Source organism: Dermacentor variabilis, chromosome 5, assembly GCF_050947875.1.
Source record: "Dermacentor variabilis isolate Ectoservices chromosome 5, ASM5094787v1, whole genome shotgun sequence".
In the NCBI taxonomy this organism is placed as follows: Eukaryota; Metazoa; Arthropoda; class Arachnida; order Ixodida; family Ixodidae; genus Dermacentor; species Dermacentor variabilis.
In genome coordinates, this window is record NC_134572.1 from 173791888 (window position 1) to 173809460 (window position 17573).

At 45.7% G+C, this 17573-nt stretch overlaps 1 protein-coding gene across 1 annotated transcript in view; it reads right to left on the minus strand.

Annotated features, from left to right (window-relative positions):
- The window catches only part of Zwilch (zwilch kinetochore protein), a 94654-nt gene that overhangs the window by 21322 nt on the left and 55759 nt on the right, over positions 1–17573 (minus strand). The window contains exons 13-15 of the mRNA XM_075693762.1: positions 13154–13319; positions 10837–10935; positions 7354–7475 (exon numbers count right to left, since the gene is read on the minus strand). Of these exons, the coding sequence (XP_075549877.1) occupies positions 7354–7475; positions 10837–10935; positions 13154–13319 (387 nt within the window). The remainder of the gene's footprint in view (positions 1–7353; positions 7476–10836; positions 10936–13153; positions 13320–17573) is intronic.

Consider the following 17573-nt stretch of genomic DNA (forward strand, 5'->3'; position numbering starts at 1 on the left):
AGCATGCCTGCACTGATGTAAACTCAGTGCGCATGCAAAGGTCTGGAAAACATTTTTTTTTATTGATAGAATGTCGCTTGAACAGAATCAAGTGATTTTTTTTCCCTCTGAAGCTGAATAAATAGCAAAGTTGTGAGGCTTTCTGTTTAATAGTGGACCGTACTGTGTTTAATGGAAATCTTCTATCGCTTAGAAAGTTGCTTAATTTCCAGTTTTCTTCCAGAAAATGAAAGGGTATTTTCATCTTTATAGCAGGTGGTCTCTAATGGGTTATTGTCAGCTCGTTAAGGCCAATCTGCGCAAAAGACAAAAGCGGGGACTGTGCATCACGTGACTCGACACAGCTCCGCACGGTCATCGGCACAGCACGGGTCGACCATGGGCTGCGTCAACGGTAAAGAGTGGCCACCTTTTCACTTTCGGGTTCAGCATCGTTGGCTGCCTGTTACAGGTTCTCAAATTGAGAGGATCACTGCAGATTTGTGGGACCCTCCTCCTCTGTTCACGTCCATCTACCTCTGTGTAAATGGCCTCTGTAGCTGGGAGGCCAGTGCAGTAGTCATGGCATTTTTTAGCCTGCCATGTACTGTAAAACCTCATTGATACGTAGTTGCTGGGGGATGTGGATCAGGTATGCAATAAGCAATGTGTTAATTATCCAACAATGGCAGATGAAAGGCTATAGATTTATCAGCCAACAAAACTTGTTAATTCTCACTCGTAGACAAGTTTTGTTTGTGAGCAGGCACCAAATATACGTGATTTTGACTTGCCGCCATAGTGGCCTTGTAGTGACAACAGCATCCTCACACTCAGCAAGGCCACAACGTAGTTTATCCATCGGGCCCCACTTTTCTGCGAACGCCCTGACGATCAACATGCTAACCGTGTCGGATACAGAAGGCCACTATCCACGAGGTCAGCCATGATGACCACATGGAAGCGCTAGAAGCTATGTGAGCAGAAAACACATTATGGCTAAGTACTATGTTCTGACATCACTATTGATGGCGACTGCAGTGTGGGAAAGCTCCGTGCATTGCAATTTCACCTCCCCCCCCCCCCCTGTCTGTGGTCTGCACGCACATTTCACCAATACCACACTTGTATGTGGAGAAAAATGAAGTAAATACAACGCGCTAACCATTTGGCATGTGTTAAGCAACTACAGCTTAAATGGTCAGCAATGTATAAGGTTGAATGGCAACAGGGAAGGGGATTCCTGGAGACTATATTTAAAACGGCATTACTTTTAAGCTGGTACATATTAAAGAGGTTTTACTGTATATACAAAGCTAGTTTTCTGATGGGTTCCCGAAGCTGATGTGATAGTCGGTTATACGATAAATAAGGGAGCAACGTGCACTGACAAATGCCGTTCGGAATGAGGGGCGAATGTGCGGTATTTCACAAATATGAGGGACTGTGAACAGCTGTCATCCCGTACACTCGTCTTCATTGGTCAGGCGATTTGTTGGCTTTCTGAATGTCGTGTGACAGCCGTCAATAGATCTGCATTGATTCGATATGAAACCGTAACTCTAGTTGCAGACATTTGACAACGTACCACTCAGATTAGGCCTGACGGGCTAGACAATGAGGCGAAAGGTGTGGCTGTGACGAAAATTTGCCACTGGTTGGCATGATAACAGGCCGTAAGCCATCACGGAAGGCTTGTTGCTAATACGTTTCATCAGTAGTTCATCACATGAGTGTGCGTACGACCAGGTTAGACTGACGGCCGTCGAAGCAACATATCTGACCTGCATGACTTCCGGTGGCTTATTGGACCAATTTTCAGACATGCTACGTGTGGCTACCGAATTGCAATCTCGGGGGGTGCGCCTGGTGGCCTAGCTTTGCCAGCTAAGTGCCGCAGCAAGAGAGAGGTGCGATAAGATAAGAAAGAGGTGCTGCTTGTGCGCAGCTACCATGTGTGCAGCTACGCGTGACAGTGAGAAAGACAAGTGTTGCACAACAGAGTACTCGACACAGGAATTTTGAACTGCCACGCCGAACGAGAGTGGAACCTGGCCGAAAGCAATATGCTAGCTGCACAACAGTTGGTAACAGTCAAATCTCAATAATTCGAACTCGGAGGTGCCTGAAAATTTGTTCGAATTAGAGAAGCTCGAATTAAAGGAAGCTAATTGAAGGGGGGACTTACGTGCAGTGGCCCGTGTGCACTGAGCTAACACATGAGTGGTAAGTTCCACAAGATTTAGTCACACGTATTTACATTGTTAGGCGGATCGGTGCTGGAATTGGTGTCAACGTTGGTTAATGGTCCTAAGCCCTACTAATTGTAAAGCAATGTTGTTCTCTCGCCATTCTAACCCCTTGGTATTTCAATATGAAATCGCTAACGAACAAATTCAGTGTGTAAACAATTATAAGTACCTGGGTGTTACCATCTCAAATGATCTGGACTGGTGTGTGCATGTGACTACTGTTATCTCTTCGGCTAACAGATCACTTGGGTTCCTACGACGTCACTTAAAAAACGCACCTCAGCATGTGAAACTATTAGCTTATAAGACACTAATATGACCTAAACTAAAATACGCATCAGCCATTTGGAGCCCTCAGCAGACTATCCTCATTAATGCCCTTGAGGCATTTCAGAATCGGGCCATCCGGTTCATTTACTCCGCTTTTTCATACGATGTCAGCGTAACTTCATTAAAAGTGGAATCTGGCATACAAACCCTTTCCCACTGCCGTTTAATTGCCAGCTTATCATTCTTTCACAAATTCTACCACAGCATACTCAATCGTGCACCATATATTTTGCCACCATCACGCATATCCCATCGCATAGGACATTCGTTAAACATAGCCCGTCCACATGTGCACACTATCCCTTTTGCATCTTCTTTTTTACCTCGAACAGCCAAAGACTGGAATGGCCTTGTGCACAACATCTTTTCTTTACCCAGCTCATCTGCCTTTATAAAAGAAATTGCCTCGCATTATGCCTTGTAACATTTTGATATTCTTTGTTTCTCATATTCTTTGTAATCCACTTATGTAATACTCCGAAGAGAGGTCTTTAAGGAAATAAAGTGAAAGTGAAAGTAATGTGATAGGAGACGATAGGTGAATGCATGTATAGTTAAAGGAGCTTTCGGAGCAGTCTGAGTGGGTCGATGCCTCGTAGCATTGCGTGTGCTGTGTTCTCGCCATTCAGTTTAAGGTGAAGCGATAGACAGCACGCAGGTCACTTCGTTCGCCGCTGTAGCCACGATTCCTCACGCCAGCGTTTTGAGAGCAAGCGTCTGCGGTCATCGAGTTTGATGTGTTCATGTTTGCCTGTGTACACTGACCCTATGCTTGCTAATTTAATTAGTAAGCTAATATTTACAAAGCGGCATTCGACTCTGGCGCCTGCCGCATATGGTGCAGCCGCGTGAGCCCTGTCTTGAATACTATCTGGGATGCGGACAGTCTAGCCCACCAAGGGGCGATAGCTTCGTATGCGCTATAGCACCCATACGCTTGCGTGTCACTGCATTCGCGAAGTGAAACATCACTGTCTCTTTTTGTTTCCTCCTCTTGTTTTTGCCTCTGTCCAGGGGCAATGTGCAGCAGGCCTCCAGTAGGGTGCTTTGATGCGCACACCCCAGGGCGCCGTGCGGCGAGGCACCCTAGCCTCCAGGATCGGTAACGGTGGCCGTCACTCCGAATGTACGTCTTAACCAAAGAGCACGTCCGAGGCAGTTCGTCTTAAGCGAATGTTTTTTTTTTGCATTGATTCTATGGAAAACTAAACAAACATTCTGATGTTGTTTGTTATTGCGAGAATTTAGCTTAACCGAGTTCCTCTCAACATGAATTCACTGTATATGTGTCATCATACATATCAAAGCAACCAGGGGTGCTCATGTCGATTCGAGAGTGTACAGTGAAACCTCATTAAACCGTAGTTAGCCAGAGCTTGGAAAAAGTATGTACTAAATGGCAGTACTGCTTAACCAAAATAGCATGAGATCGCCCACTTACCTGTCAAAAACGGAACTCGGAGAGAGTGCGATGAAAGGGGAAAAAAAGCATGCAGTATTTATTTGTGACAAAAGTGTTATTTTCGTTTGATGCCATGGCAGCCTAGCAGCGACGAAAGTGGCGTGTTGTTGGCTCAGTCATGATTGGCTCATTTGCGCAAGATGCGCAAGGCAACCAATCGCAGTTGAGAATTCCGATCCGGATCGGGCTTGATCGTGATCAAAAGTGTTCACCAGTATTACTGAAGCTGCGAGCCAGCTTTTCAGCCAGCTCCCTCTTCTCGCCAAACACTAGCATGGCAGATTCCTTGTTGGCATTGCATGTTCTCCATGCACGCAGGCTGTAGCGGTGCAGAAGTTGCGGGGCACCTTTTTAATTGCAGGGTGCTGTTCTTGTCGCGGTGATTGCATTCATGAGGCTGACGTAACGCACAGCTTCTGCCACTGACGGGCCTGAATCATCCACGCTGTCGCTTTTAGTGTTGTCCTCGTCACTGTCGCTAGTCAACACTTCGGCAACAACAGAGGCAACGATGGTGAAAAATCTCACCTCATAGCTGACACCTCTTCGCGGTCGCAGCAGTGCTGCCGAACAACTTCTTCGCATTCCAAATGCAACACACCGTAGCCAACAGTAGATCCTTGTCGCGTGCCAGTGCCGACTTATTTGTGTCACGCTCGATAGCATGAGCAATGTCTACTTTTTCTTCTATGCTGAGCACTCGGCATCATTTTTATGTAAGCTTCGGCATGATGCAAGTCCCTCTTTGCACGACGCCGCAACGCTCTCTAGCAAGGCGCTGAAATGATGTTGATGTTGATATGGCTGCACGCGCAAATGCACAGGGTGCTTAGAGGCCGTTCTGATCTCCGAGGTTTGTTATTCTGCCGAGCCGCCCGATGGAGACGACGCACCGCCGTGTTTGCACGACGAAAAATGGAGACACTACGTGCTGACTGATATGTACGCAATAAGCTGGTACGACTTGTGCGGATACAAAACACATTATTTTCAATGGATGCTGAGTCGGCAATTTGACTTTACTACTTTTAAAACGAAACTACTGTTTAAGCGGGTACGGTTTAGCGAGGTTTTACTGTACCTCATTATTCATGTCACATGTACAATCTTATATGAGAGGCCTGCTTTGCTGTCAAATTGCTAACAACTGTCGCAGTTTCCACTATACCGTACAGACTCGTGTAAGGGCAGCACCCCCAACTCGACAGCCCAAAATCTCTAAAAAGAAATGTTACAATGGAGATGCAATCGCATTCGGTGCCCTGATGCCGCGCGCGTAACGGCGAATTTTCGCATGCTGTGTGCTTCCACATGCCACTATTGGATGGCGAGAGTTGCGAGAAAACCTTTGATGAAATGGCACATCCGCAGTGTGCAATAGTCACCGGCTACGCCGGCACCATTTTGACCAAAAGGTTCGGTCTTGTGTGAAGGCCATATCTCGTCAAAATTGTGAAAAAAAAATTTCGGTCCTTACACAAGTCTGTAGTGTAGCAGGCACATTCTTTGCGAGGGTGATAGCATGATGATAACAGTGATGAATCGGTGAAATAATCACTGGCAAAAGATAAAGTAATACATGCATAGCAATACACTAGTCCTTTAAGAGGAATATAAACAAGGAAATGTGTATTTTTAATCAAAATGTGAAAAAATACCCCAAAAATGAGCATGTTCCACAAAAAGAACGAATAAGTTACGAATAAAGGGGCGACACCAGGCAGAGCTGTGGAAGTGAGCTTCACCCCAAGCCACCTATGACTTCATTTGGGAACTTATACAGATACAGTCAAACCCGGCTATATCGAACTCGCAAAAAAACGCCTATCAGTTCGATATAGAGCATAATTCGATATAAGCCTGCTAAATAATTGGATGTAATAAAAGCACATACCATCTATAAGATCACTTTATTGGTGAAACTAGCTTAGTTTCGCACGTAGTAGTCCTGCATTTTCTTCTGCTTGGGCAATTTCACTGCCTGCAACGCACGCACTTTTCCACATTGACAACGTCGGAGCAGCTGAGGCCGCAACCTTCTGCATTCGCGCAGAAGCACCGATTAGTGCGAGCGCACCAATCACTTCGGAGGATGTAGGCCAAGGACTGTCGTTGCTTTCCTCATTGTGCCCACTTTCACTTGTGCTCGGGACGATGTCGGCAATGTAGTCTTCGTTTTCAGGCTCTCCTGTGGTTGCGACACCATCATTTGTGCTCACAAACTCGTCCACCATTGATTCGTCAACAGCTTCCGGAAATTCTGACAGGTCGCTCCGAACTTCGGAAACATCGGCAACGGCTTCGTCACATTCATCAGAATTTAGTCATCACCGAGCACGTGAAATTCGGCATGGCTGAAGCAATTTCAGATGAACCACTCGCACACGGCCCTGCGTACGCGTCGGGCGCCACGGACACCGGGTCGTGAGTTAGGCCGCTTTAGCCGTAATCTCCCCCTTCAAGATCGTGCTGAGAGTGCTCCTCGGAATCTTGTATGCTGCGGGGACATCTGACTTTTCACCACATTCAATCCTATTTATGATTTAGAGCTTCACGACAAAAGGCGAATTCTGCCACTTCATCACGGCAACACTGCGGGAGAAGGCCTACAAGGTGCACACACAATGAACCAGAAAGGCAGCGAGACAACTTGCACTTCCGCCATCTTACACGACGAGGGCACAAGAGCCTCTGATTGGCTGTCTGAGCAAGCGCTGCGGGCGGGCGAGGATCATTTTTTGCAGGGGGGTGTCGACGGCTTGTCCGAGGCAGGGCGATCACGGTAGGGAGAGCAGTTGGACAAAGCCGCGCCGCCGGGTTTTCCCACCACCGCGAGGGAAAGCCAACTTCCGGGGGCACTTTCTGCCGCTTGACGTTTGATATATCGGGAGTCGCTGCTATTTTTGTTCAATGTAGGTGTAATTTTTGCTATATATCCTCATTGTAACTATACCGTGTCAAGAAATTGTTCGATATATAGAATAATTCCACGTAAACGGGTTCGATGTAGTCGGGTTCGACTGTAGTTCTTATGGGATCCGAAATGTTGGTGTCCATTACATTTACTTTACTAAACGTGCGATACCACCGCAGCCGAGGGAAGCAACTAGCATGCCGAACTTCTTCCTCGCCCTGTGTTTCTGCTCTAACCCAACAATTGACACTTGCTGCGCGTCATCCGGTGTTGGCCTGAGATGCTCAGCTAGAAACTCCTTACTCGAAACCAAAACTAACAATTTTTTTTTGCCAGTAGGCGACACTCGTTGATAAAGGGGTTACGAGCACTACGTGGATGGCACAAGAAGCCCAAGTGGACACAAGAGGACTCACTGCACTGCTTCTCGGTGAGCAGGTGATCGAAGGGGGGAGTGGTGCTGATGTGGACAATGGTGTGTGCAGCATAGTTCCCCTGTCGGCTCTTGATGGATGCAGTCCACTCCATTGGGGAGATACTGGATGGGAATGACAAGGTGAAAGTGACGCAACAGCAACAAGCTTGTGGAGGTTTTCAGAAAGTGAGCAATCCATGACAGTAACATAACGTAATCCTTGGATTGAATTAATTTTTCACGTCGGCACAGCATGGCCTCCACAAGATGTGCACACATGTGTGTCACAGCTGATCTTGTGTACACATAAGTTACATAATGTACATAAGTCATCATGCGCTGATTGAATTGTCATAACTTCTTTTTAAAGGATGTGATAAGTGTTTCAAAAGCTTTTACTGGATAAACTAGAACTTCTTAATCCTGATTATAACTTTTCAAAGTGAATCTAATGTTTTCCAACTAATCCCTCACAATTCATTAGCACTAATGACCAACTGTACATTTTATTGTTTCTTGCTGATTGTTCATAACCATTCCCCTCTGTAATGACTTTGACTCTGAGGGTATAAAAATAAATAACTAAATAAACAAACAAACAAAAACCTCTGGCATTTGAGGCGGGACTACGAGCAATTTCGCAGCAGCAGCATGATGTAGGTACTAAAATTGTTTTAGCTATATGGCGAAATAACGGTCCTACAATCCCATTTCGATTCCATAACTTGTTAATTTGGTTAACGTGGTTATTCGAAAAGAGTGGCTATGCTAACCAACATTATTTTGCAGACGGCTAGGCCAAAGCAGCCTTTGTATGTGAGGATTGGAAATACCTTCCTAAGCCATCCAACTGTACAAAATGGACACAATCAGCACATTTGTATGGCTTATTTGGGAGGCTTTGCAGGCATACAATAAGATTATTATATACTGCGATTCTATTGTCATATCAAATTAAATTAAAGGGACACTAAAAGTTAAAATTAAGTCAACGTGGACTGTTGAAATACCATCCCAGAAACCTCGAAACGCTTGTTTCATGCGAAGAAGAGACTTAGTTTAAGAGAAAATGCGTTCTGAAGCATCCGCATACCTCTAGCGCAGTTCAAATCTCCCACCCTCCGATCGAGGAGTGGTGATGTCATGGTCTCATAGTGACGTTGCGCCGTCAGTGAGTAAAACGTCGCCAACAGGCGGCACTACGGCTTTTCTGCGCAAAACGCAAACGCGTGGCCAGAAACAGAACCAAGACAGAGCTGACAGCAGCGCGAAAGTGGAACTATGGCGGCTAGCGGAAGGGAAAGCGCACGGCGATAAGCTGGTTCTTTATTTTATGACGCCAACTTTGACGCTCGTTGCAATGGACGACCCTGACAACAACACATTGGCTTGCAATGCTGGGCTCGAATTCAGTGATTTATGCACTGATGAACGTGACCTGCTGCTGAGGGCTCACGCTGCCGGCATCGTTGCGTACTACTATGACGGCAACTGTATGTCATAGCTGTACATAATCGCACATTTGTAGCTTTTCTTTCGTGAAAACCAAATGCCGCACTTGTCGCCCCGTCTTCGACCTGCAGTTGTTCTTGCACTTCGGAGAATGCAGGCAAGACCGACGGAAGAGCGCTACGGGAAAGCATTGCTTTGAAAGGCACTCCACACGACTTCAGTAAGTCAGCATGGAACTCGTAATCCTGTGGACGAAAGTGCAGCGAGCACACTATGCGATTGTTTGGCTTTTTGCCAACGTGTTGTGGCAGAGGTATGGCACTTAACCACTTCGAACGGAGAGGTTCACTCGTTGGCTCACAGTGACAAGGAACGTTGGATTCACCGCTGCAACTGCCCTTGGCCAGGTTCCGCGGACCATTCGCGCATCCCACGACATCACATGGACGTGGCATTCTCACTGCTTGTTCCAAATGCAAGTTTCGTGAGCCAGCAGAACCAGCGCAGCACGACGCGATAACGAAACAACAAACTCCAAAGCGCGTGCGACGCAGAATTGAACGAAAACGAAACCTTTCGACCACTTATACTACTGAAGGGTAACGTCAAAATGTTATTTTTTCTTAGAATCGAACAGAAGTAGAGAAGTAGCATTTTCTTCCGCCTTATACCCTAATGAAAATTACCTTTTAATATGAGTAGTTGAGTACTAGTGACATAAATTACGATGAGGAGTGCCTTCGTCATCGGGCTAGTACCGGATTGTCGCTGGGGGTCTCCAATCGTGTCATGCATTTACCTCAATTTCTCGGTTACTAAAGCTCTGTTCGCGATTATATTGACGCCTTAGACATTATAGAGCATTGCTTTATCACTTTAACTTCAGTTCATACCTTTAGTGTCCCTTTAAACTCTGGCACCTCACATGCCAAAACCATGAGTTCATTATGAGGAATGCCCATGGTGGGGGACTGCAGATTCATTCAGACCACCTGTGACTCTTTTACCTGCTGGCAACACACAGCGCATAAGCATTTTCTTTGCATTCAGCCACCCATCAGAACATGGCCGCTGCAACAGGAGTCGATCCCGTGACCTCGGGCTCGGAAGTACAATCTACGGTCATATTGCTTATGCCATTTGTGCCAATGATCATTTCCAGTGTGCCCCAATTTGGTGGTAGTGTAATCTTTTACCACAATAGCAATTAAACAGAGGCTTGAAGCACACTCTCGCCAATGCCGTTAGCACCGTCGCACTGTCACGGTAGTGATGCGCATGTGCAGCCCGAGACGTGGGACGCGTGCAGTTTTGTGTGGCTGCGGTAACAAGAACGCCAAGTAAATGCACTCTCATGCTCCACTTAATCGGCTCTGCCACAGAGCGAGGGCTGTGTTCCGCTTCCCACTGCTGGCATGAGTGTTGTGGGCAAGAAAAAAAAAGAAGAAGAAAGTAAAACACTTGTGAACACCATAATGCAGTGCATACAGTGGTCTGTGCAGAACAGACAGTACTCATCAAGCTAGAAATGCTGGCATTTTTTTTTCCCTCCGGTCTCGTTTCCTGCACCGCTCAAGTTCAACGCCAGTGGGGGCACTTCTCGTCACGCCAGCATTCTGAGGTGTCTTAAGGCTGTCAGGCCACCATTTCTGATGGGCAGCAGCAGTTGCCTCGCATGCTGCATCACCGCCAGCACGTCGCCCCCCATGTATTTTTAGAGTGCCATCTGAGGAGCTTCAGCACAACACTAAACCTTGCTATCACACTTAGACCTTTGCCCTTCGGACAAAACTGGCCATTTTTTAACAGATCTCGTCTAACTTACCACTAAGGTACTAGATGCAGTAGCATCATAACTGTATAATGTAAAAACTTTCACACAATAAAAAATAATAAAACTAATATTAATACAAGCAAATATGAAAATAAGAATATAATGAAAATAGAAACCAAATAAATAAATAATAATAATGAACAAATAAGATCGAGCTGAGTTATATCTAATCGCGTCAGAGCAGAAGGACATGCTCACTTTTCCAGCACCACACGAACAAGGGGAACTTTCAGCGGAAACCTGAACTTGTGGATGTACTTTCCGCGTTCACAGTTGCTGAAGTACTTCAGGGCTTCCCTGAAAAGGTATGGAACAGAAGGCCACCAGCTCAGCACGGCATGTGTTTTTACTATGCATGTTGAAAGCACTAAGCAAAGGTTCACTAGCATCATGCGGAGAAGCAGGGACTTAATGTTGCCCCTGCCAACATCCCCTGCCCTTGAACCTAATTTGCATATCCACAAACACACACATGTTCACATGCCTGCATGCACACAAAATCATCATCACCATCATTAGCCTGTTTTATGTCCACTGCAGGACGAAGGCCTCTCCTTGCGATCTCCAATTACCCATGTCCTGCGCCAACTGATCCCAACTAGCGCCCACAAATTTCCTAATGTCATCGCTCCACCTAGTCTGTTGTCATCCTTCATTGCGTTTTCTTTCTCTTGGTATCCATTCTGTAACCCTAACGGTCAAATGGCTATCTAACCGGCGCATTACACGTCCTGACCAACTCCACTTTTTCCTCTTGATGTCAATTAGAATACCGTCTATACTCATTTGCTCTCTGATCCAAACCGCTCTCTTTCTGTCTCTTAACATTATGCCAAGCAATCTTAGCTCTGCACACACATTGTCATAAACACCCTCATTGGTTTGCTTAGTTTTTTGTTACTGTAGGGTTGATGACAAATTTTTTTATTGCTATAGCAACCAAATGTACTTTGGGCGATTTTCTTCTGTCGCCGCTGGCGCTGCCGTGATGTTCCGTATAAAGTCCAAGTGCAATAATATTGCGGCCGTACATCATAAGCTGTAGGTCTGAGCAAAGCTTGAAAGAATGAGACAAGAAGTATGGCAGCTTGATGCGGTGCTGTCTCCATGCGCTCGCAAAGGAGCAAGGCGAGGAGTGTGCACACCATCTTCTCACGTGTGCAGAGGGGGGGGGGGGAGGAGGAAAGGGGTCAGGTTAGTGCGCATCTCCTCTTATCTCTCAAGCTGCAGTGGCTGAGCGGAGCTGCAGGCATCCTATCCTGGAGGCAATCTGCGCTGGGTTCAAAGTCTAGGTGGCTCAATATAGCTGATGGCTTCGTGTGTGCTGCAAACTCGTGCACCCAGTTCGTGTTGAAGCAAGAGGCAGCACAAAAGGGAATTCGCTCGCCACTGCTGCTGCTCTTCATCATGCCAGCGTTGCGACAGCGAGAGTCTGTGTTCATGGAGAGAGATGTGTTAGTGTTTGCCCGTGTATCAGTGACAATGTGTTTGTTAATTAGAAAGCGAATGTTTACAGCAGTTTATGCAGCTTATGGCACCACTAAACCTACTCCATATAGCTTCCTAATAATTTGCTATCGCAATCAATGCTTAGCCTGACAAGCAAAACGTCTTTTTTTTTTTCTTCTTTTTTCACCATCAGTCTATTTATATCCACTGCAAGACAAAGGCCTCTCCAATTGACATTCAGCTACACCGCTGTCTTTGAGTTTCCGTTGCTACAGTGGCCATTCCGTCTCACTAATAGGCCACTGATTATGCACTGTACGCATCACATAACCTGTCTCACTCCACTTCTTGCTCACATTCTCAACTGGAACATCGCCTACCAGCATTTTTTTATTTCATCACAGCCATCTTCCCGTCTGTTGATGTTATACCTACCACTTTATATTGCACAGCTTGATGCAGTTTAGCACGTCTCAGTGATGTAACTGCCAAATGGTTTTTGTTGCAAGCAGTGAGCAACACATGCACAACACATGAAAGCAATCAAACTCATACATCATGCCCAAAATATCATAGCTACTGAGCCCCCTCTGGCAGGTAATCAAAATTCGATATTGACACAAAAAGCTATCTGCTTTCAAGCTAGAACACTACTAAACAAACTTTGAGGATTAACATTCCAAAACTACACAGCTGGCCATAAGAAAAACCACAATGGAGGACTCTGGATAAATTTTGACCACCTTGGTTTCTCTAAAAATGCAGTCAAAGTACGAGTATTTTGCATTCTGCCCATGTTCGGAATGTGGTCACTGCATCCAGCAGGAATCGAACCCATGACTTCAATAGCGCAATGCCATAGTCACTCAGCTACTGTGGCGGGTAGAATGTTACTAAAGTAAACGAGAAGTCGTTATTACAATGAAGACGTAGCAGATGCAGCCGAGAACAAAGGAACCAGCACAAACACACCGGCAAAGCAACACTGGTGCACTTCAACAAAGACATCTGCCCATCACAGTAATAGCACATCCGTCGGTTTGAGGGGAAGCATGCTGTGCTGTACCTGGTGTACCCGCTAAGGTAGTGAATAGGGAGGTGCAGGTAGGCCTTGCACAGCATTATCATGTCCAGGACCGTCTGCAGCTTCCACAGCTCGCCGAGAGCCTCGTCCGGTTTGGTCGGGCACACAAGGAAGGGCACCAGCTGCTCCTGGCTGGCCAGCTCCAGACCTGCAGCAGACGACACGTCTCGCATCGGCACACACTGACACTGAAATCTTAACTGGTTGGTGCGCATCCATGCTTTAAAAAGCACTGCAAAACCAGAAGGCCATGGCACAGTGCTGACTGACAACTAAAAGGCTTGTTCCAGAAACAACAAGTCAAAAAAGACTTCAACAACACACAAACAAGATCTACAAATCAGTGACAACCAGCTAGCAAAGCACAATCAGCAAAGAGTGGTGTTGAGAGCGAACAAGTGACGCAAGCAAAGGGTGATTGACTGACATGTGCACCCGCCGTGGTTGCTCAGTGGCTATGGTGTTGGGCTGCTGAGCACGAGGTCGCGGGATCGAATCCCGGCCACGGCGGCCGCATTTTCGATGGGGGCGAAATGCGAAAACACCCGTGTGCTTAGATTTATGTGCACGTTAAAGAACCCCAGGTGGTCAAAATTTCCGGAGTCCTCCACTACGGCGTGCCTCACAATCAGAAAGTGGTTTTGGCACGTAAAACCCCAAATATTATTATTATTACTGACATGTGCAATGGTGGAAGGCCAATCCTGATTGCTGATCACTGATGATTTAACTTTGAAAACTTCGACTCTTGGATTGGTCATCTAGGTGGCCCTCGAAAGCCACCTAGATGACCAATCCCCTTCACCTCTTCACCTGCATTCATCCTGCGATAACATAACCCCTCACCCTTTTCCTCTTGGCTACTGAATCATTCAGGTGAGTTTGCCGGTGGGAGGGCCATCTTCCTCTGTCACTTAACGAATGCTTCCTCCATCATCTGCTGCACTACACGCCAGCAGCTGTGACTTTACAAATTTTAGACATCACAAGCTATGCTGCACAAGTTATCTGCCTGCTGTTTCCACAAATATGAAGTAGAACCTGGTTCATACGTTCTAGGAAAAAAAAACATGAGAAGAAAACACGGTTGGAAGTGCCTAAAAAATTAACCGACTCAACTGTAGTTGACCTCTACGTAATGCAAAGCGAAGCGTTGCAGCACAAGAGGCTGACGTGAGCCGAGCTGGTGCGGCTCAAGCAGCCTGAGATGCACGTTCTTTTTCGGGGGGGGAGGCTTTACAAGCTCACCTTTGTGCTCCCTTAATTCAGCCTGAGTCACCAGGTTCTTGAGGGTCTGGTGGGGCATTATGGTGGGAAGCTTTGATGTGCCCAGTCAGCACGAATCATTACAGCTCGAGACAGACACGAATATGCATAGGGCCCAAGCGTCCTGGGACACACAATGTTGTTTTCCTATTGTGCAGTGTTTTAAGATTTCCACGGAAAACATAAATGAAATCGAGCCAGTGGGCAACACCGGAATACGATGCCTACAATGCCACCAGAGCAACATGTGACACTCCCTTAGCGCTGCCTGCAGCATGGAACGGTGGTGCGTTTGCGTTATCACCTATTAAAAGTGCACGGCACACTTCCAACAGCACTACGGCCCACTGGTCATGAAACAGGTAAGTGAAGATGCTTATCGCAATAGAGCTGGTGGTGACAGCGGTGAATGCGGTCTGTGATGACCCGGGAGGAGATTTGCTGGTATTGGGATAAGAAACTTAGTTCGCACCAGCGGTTTCACACAAGACGGATGGGCGAGAATTGCGTGGAAGCTGCTGCAGTGTCATTCTCTTGCTTTGTAAAACATCCAACAATGGTTTGTATATTGTATTCTATATTGTATACTGGTACAGTGTACATTGGTTAGGTTGTTTTCGACAACTCGCATTAATGCATGCTGCATGGTGTGCTGAAGCTACCTTTGTAAGAGCTGGGATGGCAGCATGTTTGTAAAGGTCTTGTTGTCAAACTTCACGTGGCGACACCCATTTTTGAAAACTGAACGTGTAGTTAGTTGGCTGGCAATGTGAAAAAGGTTGTGAGGCTTTTAAGTCATACAGAATGAATGTTCCACATTCGGGAAGGACTGTCAGCTTGCAACGTATTACTTGGTAGTCTAGAGTGTTCAATGCTTATTCTAGTCTACTTGCTTAGCATTCAAGCTAATGTACTTGTTCATTTTTGTCATACTGCATTGTTTAATTATGAATAATTTTGTCCTTTGATCATTTAGCCCGTTTTAACATACTTGCGAAATGCCATATGGTTATCATTTGTGAAATGCTTTATAATGTTCTTATAGCTCATCCTCCGCAGCAAAACACAGGTTTGCGTAAGTGTAAAATCTTTAATTGCAACCAAGTCCTAAAACTTAGCTGTTAAGGTGCAGTCAAGCTTGACGTTCTTAACCAAGTATTGCTTTGGAAATTTTCATTTAATCCAGTCCACTTAGCATTCAAGTCTGTGTACTTGTTCTTTTTGTGATACTGCATTGTTTCTATATCTACCACTTTGTCCTCTAGTCATTTAGCCAGTTCTGAGGTAGTTTTGACCCGTCTTTTATGGTTATCATTGGAGAAACATTTTGTAGTGTTCCACTGCTGTCATTCTCTGCAACAAAATGTTAGCAGATTATTTCTGCACATAACCTCGTCATGACAAGCGCCTGTTATGCTAGCCTAAACTTTGAATGTCAATAGCTAAATTTCGATAATGCTAGTTAATTGCATAGTTGCCAATGTGTGCAATAATGTGGCATCTTGAGTGTCACTAGATCTCCTAATGTGTCATAAGTTTCACGTATATTCAACACATTACCATGTGTGATAGCTTTGCTCGGGCTCTTCAATAAAAGAAAAAAAGAAGATTTAGATCTGTGTTGTGTGTTCAGCATAGCAGGCAGTGCAATGCAGCTGCTTCTAGGCCAGCATGTTTAGAACATTACTGCTGTGTACATTTTATTCCTGTTAAGTCAGACACCAACATGTACACTTTAAAGGTTTCTCCCTTTCACACTGCAGCAATTTCATAGGAGCTCAGCCAGCCACTGGTAGTCTGCACTGGCTGGCTGAGTGCTCATGAAATTTTTTTATTGTATATTTCTTTTTTTTTAATTTTGGGAGCCAGGAACAGTGCTCTTAAATATCCTGTGGAGATTTTTATAGATGTCAGTGTGTCAAGGACAGATGCCTTTTAGTCAGGCATAACACCCACCCTTAACATCCCTGTAACATACAAAGTTTATGATCTGGATGCATCCGTAGAATGCCACTGGGAGAATTCAGGACGTCTACTCGACATCTCAAATCTCTAAAACCTAGCATTCTATAGACATCTTATGGGCATTCGTGGTTCAGTTCACACAGTCAGTTTGCCAGCGCCACATGGACTATTCGCTAACTACTCAACACAAAATGGCGACCTGTAAAGACGAGAATGGAAGACCATGAAGGAGGGGAGAAGGGAGCTTCGACGTGCAGGGGTGGGGAAAGGGCAACGGAGCTTTTTCGGAGATATCAAAACTTTAAATAGCGTAAATGTTGCCTTGACACATGCCTTCACAGCAGTATGCGGTGCACGCCGTCGAATTGAGCCCACAGTGCAAGCCACCGCAACTGAGAAATTGGCTGGCCACAAAGGAAACAAACAAGAAATATTGCTCACGCGTGAGCATCATGTTTCATAGAAGCTTGTGAACAATCCTTGTTAAGATTAAATCTCGTAATCTGGTAACACTCGCCGAGCTCATAGAGTTGTCCAAGTTAACCGATGTGTGGCCAAATACGTCCAAATTAATGAGATTTTGATTGCAATAAATAAGGCGAAAACCTGCTGGGACCGAAGGACGAGTCTGAATGATACAATTTTCCAAATTAGTGAGGATCAAATTAACGAGGTTTTACTGTGCCATTTAGCTTCTAGTTATCCCTTCTTACACCCTGGTATGTATTAACAAGGTTTCACTGTAACATGTGAACGAACAAATGCCAGATGTGTGAAACTAACACAGTCGCAACTCGCACGACAATACAGCTTTACAATTACACTTGCCAGGCTTGACATGTCCTGGGGTTTGGGTGCAGTTAATGCTCCACTAACTTGACTTTGCCAGTTTCAGTTTCAAGGAGGTGCCGGCAACATGGCCAACGACCATGATGTGGCAATGCTGGCGACATATCAGAGCCAAAATATTGCTATATCTGCTCATCTCGTGCGGATGAAGTCTGAATCATCGAACAGTGTGCCGTAAGGTGTTTGAAATTTTGGTCATCCTTATGTATTAAGGCCAAGTGGCCAGTGGCTGCGTTGCAAAGCAGTCCGGGCAATTGAGCCTGTCTGAATTATCAGTCAGTGACGGTAGTTTGTGCTCTTGTTATGTTATGAGTTTGTGCCT